This window comes from Ailuropoda melanoleuca, chromosome 9 (genome assembly GCF_002007445.2).
Source record: "Ailuropoda melanoleuca isolate Jingjing chromosome 9, ASM200744v2, whole genome shotgun sequence".
NCBI lineage: Eukaryota > Metazoa > Chordata > Mammalia > Carnivora > Ursidae > Ailuropoda > Ailuropoda melanoleuca.
This window is the reverse complement of record NC_048226.1, coordinates 59003435-59013473: the sequence shown is the minus strand read 5'-3', so window position 1 is coordinate 59013473 and position 10039 is coordinate 59003435. Positions and strand designations below refer to the sequence as shown.

Genomic DNA, 10039 nt, shown 5'->3' with positions numbered 1-10039 from the left:
ATAAAAAAACAGCCTTGATACCATGCAGCAATTACAAAGAATGAGTTAGACTTATACATGATCTGGAAGGCTGCACTTGATACACTGCTGAGTGCAAAAATTAGGTTGTAGTATGATGTGTTATAATATTAATGAAAGACCCTTTCCCACATGAGTGTATACGTATGAGTATGAAGAAGGGTATAGAAGGATAAACAGTGTGCTGTTAAGTTTTGGTTACCTTGGTTGCTAGTTGAGGTTAGAAATGAGGGTGGAAACATATGTTGAAAGATTAATTTTTTCTTCATATACTTTGTATCACTTTACCTTTGAAACATTTTTTTAAAAGAATTCAATGAATAAGATTTTAAAATGTAATCTGGATAACAAAGTTTAATGAACAAGCTTTTGGAGAGGATCTGAACCTGGCACTATAAGTTAGAAATGCTGTACTAGCTCTAATTTAAGTAAAAAGGCTACATTTCCAAATGCCAAACTGCATCTTAGACAAGTAATAAATAACCCACAAAGAAGGTGAATATGAAAATGGCTTCCATGAGAAATGCATGACACCTTAAGACACTGTTATATATAAGAATATAATTATTACATTTAAAAAATAAGTTCAATTAACCAAAGAGACAAACACTTGAACTCTGTAGCAAAATGCAGACTTACCAATATATTAATTTTTAAAAATACTATAACGTCATGGAAGAAAACTAATATTTACCTGAAGAAGAAACTTCTTTAAAGAAGCTTTAAAGCTTCTAATACTCATGTGGATTTTATAAAAACAATAAGATAAAGGCAATAGAAATATAAAATACCCTTACAGAGAATGACTTTTCTTCCTGAAAAAGAGTCACTTATAAGCTTTTATTTTGAAATAAATTTAAAGATTGTGATCGAGAAACCACAAGTATTTCCGGGTAAGGTTGTAGACCCATTTGCTTGTTATCTTTCAACTTTTGTACTATAACTTTGGCAAATTCTTCTCCTTGGATGTCAGTGGTGTCCAGTAACTGTCTGACTTTTGAGGTCCTTGTAGGTTTGGTACTAATGAGTTCATAGTCCTCCTTCATGATCAAGTCCCTGGACAGAAGAGCATCTAGCGACTGGTTAAGGCAGGCTTCTGTCATCTGGTTCACGATGTCTTCCCTTTTACTCTGGATCCATTGTTGGGCTATGCCAGGCTGTAATCGCTCTATAGAGGGGCAAGGGATGACAAATGAGTTGAGGACAGATATATAACTATGAGTAAAATTAGATGAACAAAGAAATAATAAGGAATAAAACCCCAAATTTTCCATGATTATGCTAATATGGAATACAGTATTTTGGGGGACGCTGTTAATTTTTAGGAAACACTCAGATACTTGGGTTATCTCTTTTTTTCCCTTCAGTTTCCTCCCCAGAAAAAGCCTTTTTATATGCTATAAATCCACAAGGGGGCAAAACCCAATCTATGTTATAAATATATACATATATATTTTAATATAAAGAATAACTGCATATTTTTTAAATAAACAAAAATAACTTTACTTTAGAAACATATTAAGTCACACCTCCTTTTAGCACTTCCTCCCTAGACAGATGTGCATGAACTACCATGTGGGCCTATTATTACATATCAGCACTCATCTCCTAGGACTGGAAGTGCTTTCCTACTTAAGAAGGTATATATTTATCATGTTGAAGAAATAAAGACAAATAAAACTTGGTGTTTTTTTTTTTAAAGATTTTATTTATTTATCTGACAGAGAACAGAGAGAGAGATAGCCAGCGAGGGAGGGAACACAAGCAGAGGGAGTGGGAGAGGAAGAGGAGCCTGATGTGGGGCTCGATCCCATAATGCCGGGATAACGCCCTGAGACAAAGGCAGACGCCTAATGACTGAGCCACCCAGGCGCCCTGACAAATAAAGCTTACTGCATGGCAAATCTACTGAACATATAGTTGTGAGATAAACAGCATCATTTACAAAGTGTTAAATATTTACCTGAATTTCCCTCAGCTGGGAGTGGCGTTATTACTGCTAAAGAGAACGGGGTGGTCTTGTAATCACAAAATGTCCCCTTCTGAGCTGAAGAAACGTTACCACTGCAACTGTGATTTACTGGGTAGTGACACAGCGTAGGAAAGTCTTGAGCTTTTCCTACAAAACACAGTATCTTCATTAGGGGTAGAATAGTCCTTAGCTATTCCTATTAGCTAAAATATCAATATCTGGGTCACACAGAGGAGAGTATTCAGTGTCTTTAAATTTTCACTGTTATTAAAGCTGGTTCATAAATCTAACTCCACAAGTAAATATATTTTAGACAAAAATGTGTTTAGTATGAATGTTTTTACTACACTTCTGCGGTTGTCTGTTTTATGTAAATTATAAATAATGAAATTTTGCTTCTTCACATAATCCCATATTTCTTCTGTGTCTTCTTCCTCCTTCTGTACTTTAAATGTGTCTTCTAAATCTATTTATGATATGTGTCTTTCTACACTTGTCCTTGGTAATCCTATTCAACCTCAGGGCCTCAACTGTCAGCTCTCTTCCCAAATCTATGTAATTAAATTTCCTGTCTTCACTGAGTCTTAGTTTTACGTTTTCAACAGTCTACCAGACATCAACCTCATATGCGCTGCTAAGCACCTCAAATTTGAAAAAAAAAATTAAAAACTTAATTATTCATCTAACTCTAAAACCTATTTCAATTATTTCTGTTAATAGCACCAATGTTCTTCGAGTCACCAGGCTTGACAACTTGTTCAGCTCTTTTTTTCTCTCTTCCTTCTTACAAGTAAAATGCTATAAACTCCTTCAAGTATGCCCTCCATAACACCTCTCATCATTTCTCCCTTCTTGTACTCTGCATCATAACCTCTCACGTATAATAGTAACAGACTTAACAGTCTACTAATTGGTTTCCCCACCTCCATTCTTCTTTTCCTTCCAAAAGAGCCTACATATTCCAGCCAGGATGAATCTTCCTAAAGCAAAACATTTTTATCATGTCACACCCTTGCTCAAATATTTGCAATAGTTGCTCTCTAACCAAGTGAAAAAGCCCAAATAGCTCAGCAAGTGTTAGAATCTGAGATGGTATGACTCCACCCTATTGATCTTTTATCTCCTTTCATTCATCCTCTTTACCAGCTAAACCCAACTACTCACTGTTCTCTGTTTTCTTGCTTCTGTGCCTCTATGTTGTTCCTTTTGCCTGGAATGCCCATCTTTATAACTATAGGTCCAACCTTCAGTCAGAAACAATTTCTTCATGATGACAACATGGTGTAGTGGAGTGACATGAAAATATTTATCAAAAGACCTGGCTTCGAGTCTTGGATTTGTCAGCTACTAACTATGTGATCCAGGAAGTCTTGATCTTAAAAATCTGTAAAATGAGGAATATCTCCCTCACAAGGTTGTTGTGAAATGCTTTGTAAAAAATGTTACTTTTCCAGTGTATTACCATAGCTCTACATCCATATCTCTTTTACAATACATCCCTTTCTATTTCATACTACGGTTACTTAGGAATATTTCTCTTCTCTTAGAAGAAATTTTTTTAAATATCTTTTCACAGAGTCTAGCACAACGTCTTCAATATTTTAATGTATTTGTGGAACATCCCACTCTATTTTCACAACTTAAGACTCTTAACATTTTTTAAAAAATGAGTTATGGCTGCAGATGAAAGACATGTTCCATACAAAGCATGACTGCTTATCAATAATATGATCTTAAAAGAAAATGAAAAACTTGCAAGTAATACTGATAGAAAAATTTACATACTAGATAAAAAATCATTGTCTTGAGGAGCTGACAGGGACTTTGAGGCTCTAGCAGAATCACTATTTTCATGGGGCTGAGAGGATCCACACGATTCCTAAAGTAAATAGAAGATAAATGATTTAGGTTAACAGAAAATCATTTTTAAAGGTATATAGCTTTAATTTCTAAATAGTTCTTGATTTTGGTTTACTATAAAAAAGAATAAAAACTATTACAACTTATACCTTACAAAATTAAAGAAACATATATAAAATAACAATCTTATATATTCTTCAGAGAATTATTAATTTGAAATATGAATGAATGCTACTAAAGAAATCTTTCCTTTTTGATAGCCATGGAAATGGCATTTTCCTTTCATTAATCATTGTAAGAGGTAAGGACAAAGCAGTATTATAGCTAGTTTACATTTGGATAAGAAGGCATAAACATAATGGTAAAAATGTAATCAGTGATTTGCCTATGGACCATACTGGAACACCATCCATTATATGAAACAATGACAGGGACTTAAGTTAATGGCAAACAAAGAAGCAAGGACTATGTATGATTCAATGAGATGAACGGTGGCATGAAAATTAGGAGTGTTGAATTTTGAAATGGAGATTGCCATCAGCTCCCTAATAAATCCTAAAATCTCCTGGGCTGTTAGCTTCCCACATATAAAGGAAGGAATTAAGACTAAATGTTTTTTCATATTCTTCTCACATTTTGATTTTATCAACATAATTTTTTTTACCTCCTGTGGTCCATGAGTTACAGGAATGTTCAGAGATGACTCCATTTTCTTCTTGTCACATAAGTGAATAGTGCTCAAAGCACTCTGTAACTGGAATGAATGCATATATGTCCTTTAGTTGGAGGTGATTAAGAAATTATATGAGTAAAATACAATCCACTTAACATACTTACTATGTTTACACAAAATCAATGAAAAGTGAAGTTAAATCATTTGAGGATATAATATATGACCTTAAGGTAGAGACAGCATAGAACAGGGGTAATAACTTTAGAGAAACAGACTTTGAATCCTGCCTCATCTTAATTGGTTACCTTGACCAAATTTATCTTTAAAGATGGACTAATAGTGGGGCGCCTGGGTGGCTCAGTTGGTTAGGAATCTGCCTTTAGCTCAGGTCATGATCCCAGGGTTCTGGGATCAAGCCCCCGCATCGAGCTCCCTGCCCAGCTGGGAGTCTATTCCTCCCTCTCCCTCTGTCCCCCACTCAGCTCGTGCTCTTTCTCTCACTTGCTCTCTACTAAATAAATAAAATCTTAAAAAAAAAAAAAGATGGACTAATGCCTACATGCAGGACTGTTTTAGAGATTAAGTGAGATTATGAATATACAGCATCTGGTATGAACTAGGTACTTAACAAATTTCAATTTGTGTAAGTATATGCGTCTATCATAATTTTTTAAGTATTTACTATATCCTAGGCACTGTGCCTAAAACTTTCTAAAAAAAAAAGAAAGTAAGGAAGGGAGGGAGGGACAGAGGGAGGGAGGGAGACAGGAAGGAAGGAAAAAAGGAAGGAAGGAAGGAAGGAAGGAAGGAAGGAAGGAAGGAAGGAAGGAAGAAATTTCTGAAAACAAAAACCACCAGTTAGGGTGACTTGTTTTGTTTGAGGTTCCTGCATTCCTTTCAGTTCTTTGAACCAGGTCCCATAATTCATGTTTTCACAGATAGCCTTTCCTATATCTTAAAAAGTAAAAACTGAACCAAAAGAAGTTTTTTCTTAATATTCCATTTCATTTCTTTCTAGGGGTTGATTTACTAGTTCATAAATAATTTGAATTATCATAACATCAGTTATGAAAAATGATGTTACTAATTCAAGGATACTGCACTATCAGAAATGTTTCAATAAATTTAAAAGCAAAGAAACACCTTATATAACAAGATAGATCCAAAGAATAATTCTAAAGGTTCACATAAAAATGTACTTAACAAATGTTCATTGGACTTGTTTGTGCAAAGTACTATGCTAGGTGGATTATATATACAGATGAATAGTGGTTTTTTCTTCTAAAATTCCTTACCCATGTAATGGAGCAGACAGTCATAAGTATGAATAATGGAGGGCTGGGTGTAGCACCCACCAATTTCTAAAGTTCTGTAGAGCAGTTGACATTATGTTGGTTTGGAGAAGAAAAGCATACTGACAGGTTTGTTTTTTAAATCACTCACTAGTGATGGCAGCTAACCCGACTGGTTTATAGAGATGGGAGTAAGCCACTAAATGATTTTAATACAGAGGTATAGCATATAAATAAGTCATCTGCCTAATAGCTAGCATTTACTGAATGCTTACTAAGTAATCTTAGGACTTTTTTGTTTATAATCCTCCTTACAGTCATCCTGCAAAATAGGTACTTATCTCCAGTTTACAGATTAGTAAACTGAGAATAAGTCTCATGCCTAAAATCTAATTGTGAGGTGTCCTGGGAAGTCTGATGCCAGCTCAATCTAAGGACTCGGGGATCATGACCTGAGCCAAAGGCAGATGCTTAACAAACTGAGCCACCCAGGAGCCTGGGTTTTCAGAAATTTCTTTCCTTTTTTTTTCTTTAAAGATTTTATTTATTTATTTATTTGAGAAAGAGAGAGAGTGAGAGCACATGCATGCTCAAGCAGGAGGGGGGGCAGAGGGAGAGGGACAGAACCTGGAGAAGACTCTGCACGGAGTGTGGAGCCTGATGTGGGGCTTGATCTCATGACTCTGAGATCACAACCTGAGCCAAAATCAGGAGTCAGGCGCTTAACTGATTGAGCCACCCAGGTTCCCCCAGAAATTTCTTGATGAAAAATCTTATTAAATTTGTATTCTACTCTTGGCCCTGCCATTAGCTAGCTGTGTAGAGTGTTATGTAACTTTCCTATACACCTCAGTTGTCTTATCTATAGAGACGATATTCTTCCCCTACCAGTTTCACAGAATTGATAATTTTTTTATAGAAAAAATTTAAAATTCTGAATAAAAACAATACAGCTGCTTAAGAACAACAAAGAAAGTAATTTTTTTTTTTTAGTAATTTAGCAATGCTATTATTAAATGGTATTCAGGTATTTGAAAATATGTACTTTAAACTATTTAAAAAGCCTAAATTTCTTCTAAAAAAATTAACAGTTTTAAATATAGATCCTAGTGTTTTGCAACAACGTGGATGGAACTAGAAGATATTATGCTAAGCAAAATAAGTCAGTCAGAAAAAGACAATTATCATATGATCTCACTGATACAGGGAATTTAAGAAACAAAATAGAGGATCACAGGGGAAGAGAGGAAAAAATAAAACAAGACAAAACCAGAGAGGGAGACAAACGATAAGAGACTCTTAATCATAGGAAAGAAACTGAAGGTTGCTGGAGGGGAGAGGTGAAGGGATGGGATAACTGGGTGATGGATATCAAGGCAGGCATGTGATGGAATGAGCACTGGGTATTATATAAGACTGATGAATCACAGACCTGCACCTCTGAAACCAATAATACATTATATGTTAAATTGGTGGTAAAATAAATAATGAAATAAAAAATAGATCCTAGTGTTTATGTTGTTTGGGGGAAAAAAAAGAAACTGGAATGGTTCTCTTCCACTTTATAACAAAGGGAACAAATTCTTTTATCCACCTTTGCTTGGCAGAAGAAGAGAAAGTTGTGAGGAGAGAAAAGAGAACTGAAAAGATAAAGCAAAAACAAAAAACAAAAAACTACAGAAGTTTGTAGCTACTAAGAAGTGGTGAGATTGGATTGTTCTAGAAAAGACTGTAACTACTCAGGAGTAGGGAGGTCAGTGAAAAGTAATCAAAAGAATAAAAACACAGTTCTCTAGTTCCTTAAAAAACAGGGACTAATACTGCCACTATCAATTTTCAGTTTGACTAAAGGAAGTTGTTTCTTCATGCATTTCCCTTTTATTTTNAGGGACTAATACTGCCACTATCAATTTTCAGTTTGACTAAAGGAAGTTGTTTCTTCATGCATTTCCCTTTTAAACTAAAGATTATGTCAAAAGATACAGCAAACTGCAAGAGGCAATCAATGTCATTTAATGATACATAAATTGTAGACTATGCTTGTTCACAACTCAAGACTTTGGTTAATAACTGATTATTTTATTATTATANAGCCTGACGTGGGGCTCGATCCCATAACGCCGGGATCACGCCCTGAGCCGAAGGCAGACGCTTAACCGCTCTGCCACCCAGGCGCCCCTATGCATTTCCCTTTTAAACTAAAGATTATGTCAAAAGATCCAGCAAACTGCAAGAGGCAATCAATGTCATTTAATGATACATAAATTGTAGACTATGCTTGTTCACAACTCAAGACTTTGGTTAATAACTGATTATTTTATTATTATAACTTAGATGCAATTTAATGAAACTCAGCAAGTGTTCAACTATGCTTACTTTGTCCCTAAAGGGCTGTAGTTGCTTTTTTAAAAAAAATTTTGATAATCTTAAGAAAACCTTGCAGGGGCGTCTGCCTTCGGCTCAGGGCGTGATCCTGGTGTTGTGGGATTGAGCCCCACATCAGGCTCCTCTGCTATGAGCCTGCTTCTTCCTAGTGATTTAGGGCATTCATTGTACATAACAGGCATTCATCACACATTTTAAACTTACATTTGATATATGGGAGTTCTGGAAATGCCTCTGAGAGTGGCATNTAGGGCATTCATTTTACATAACAGGCATTCATCACACATTTTAAACTTACATTTGATATATGGGAGTTCTGGAAATGCCTCTGAGAGTGGCATTTGAATGAAATGGAAAAGCTCTTTGGTGAGAGAGAAAACAGTATTCATAGTCTCTGTTAAACTCTATCACCCTAGTACTGTAGCTTGTATGTGTGAAAAATATGTAGACAAAAACTAAATTAAACTAAGCTGAAAATCTCCATGAAGGATATATGATTGTTTTAAATTCAATTTCTACTATTTCATTTAGCAATTTACCTTTGTTTTCTTTAGTTGAATAACAGCTTCAAGAAAAGTTATCTCTTCAAATGTCCTCAGAACTGGTTCAAGTTCTATTAAACATTCTAAATAAGAAAATAAAAAATTGAGTTCAGATTGCTCTAATCATTAAATTGCAAAATATAAATGCTAATATTTCACTGATAAGGCCCAAGGCCAATTTTTCCCCAAACTGATGACATTAACCCTCTTAAGGGCCTTTATTATATGCATAAAGATAGAAATATACATCATGGAATACACTTGAGAGTCTAAAAATAAACCCTTACAGTTATGGTCAATTGCTTTTTGACAAAGTTGCTGAGGTAATTCAATAGGAAAAGGATCATCTTTTGAACAAATGGTGCTAGGACAGCTGGATGTCCACATAAAAAAAGACAAATTTAGACTCTTACCTAACACCATACATAGAATTAACTTGAAACGGATCATGCACTTAAATGTAAATATAGGAGAAAATCTTCATGACCTTGGGTTAGGCCAAGAATTTTTAGATATGACATTAAAAGCAGAATCCATAAAGAATTTTGATAAATGCACTTCAAAAAAATTGAAAACTTTTGCACTTCAAAAAGCTGCTATTAAGAAAAATGAAAAGACAAGCCCCAGACTGGAAGACATTTTTCATGTCATGTATCTGTTAAAGGACTTGTATCTAGAATATATAAAGAACTCTGAGAATAGTTAAGACCAATAACCCAATTTAAGAATGGGAATGTAACATGATGCAGGCATTTTGGAAAACATTTGGGAGTTTCTTAAAAATGAAAGATACATTTACCATACAACCCAGCAATTCAACTCATTGGTAGCAATCTAAGAGAAATGAAAGCATGTTCACACAAAGACGTGCATATGAACATCCACAGCAGCATTATTCATAATAGCCAACAAATAGAAATCATCATTACTACTACAACTACTATAATAATATATGAACTTATTGCTGGAAGGAGAGGCCAGGGCTCCAGATGTAAAACTGGGCATCACTAACATATAGATGATATAGAAAGCCATGGTCTGGACTGGATTATCTAGGGGGTGAATATAGACAGGATACAGATAGTAAAGGGCCCATGTTAGAGCTCTGAGGCACTCCAAGAGTTAGAAATTGAGTAGAAGAAGAGAAAGAGATTGAGGAAGACAGGATACTAAATTGTGTAGCCTCTTGTGTCTTGAAGCCACCAGAAAGAAAGTTTCAAGGAAGGAATAGTCAGTCATGTCTAATCTGCCGAGAAGCCAAGTAATAAGCAGGATTTTTTCTTTTCTTTTCTTTTCT

The 10039-nt window shown here is 35.0% G+C and overlaps 1 protein-coding gene across 1 annotated transcript in view; it reads right to left on the bottom strand.

The window, feature by feature from the left end:
• Positions 1–352: 352 nt before the first annotated feature.
• RIPK2 (receptor interacting serine/threonine kinase 2) overlaps positions 353–10039 on the bottom strand; it is a 32830-nt gene continuing 23143 nt past the window's right edge. Inside the window, exons 8-11 of the mRNA XM_019803865.2 lie at positions 4515–4604; positions 3776–3869; positions 1982–2137; positions 353–1186 (exon numbers count right to left, since the gene is read on the bottom strand). Coding sequence (XP_019659424.1) covers positions 849–1186; positions 1982–2137; positions 3776–3869; positions 4515–4604 — 678 coding nt within the window. The 3' untranslated portion in view covers positions 353–848. The remainder of the gene's footprint in view (positions 1187–1981; positions 2138–3775; positions 3870–4514; positions 4605–10039) is intronic.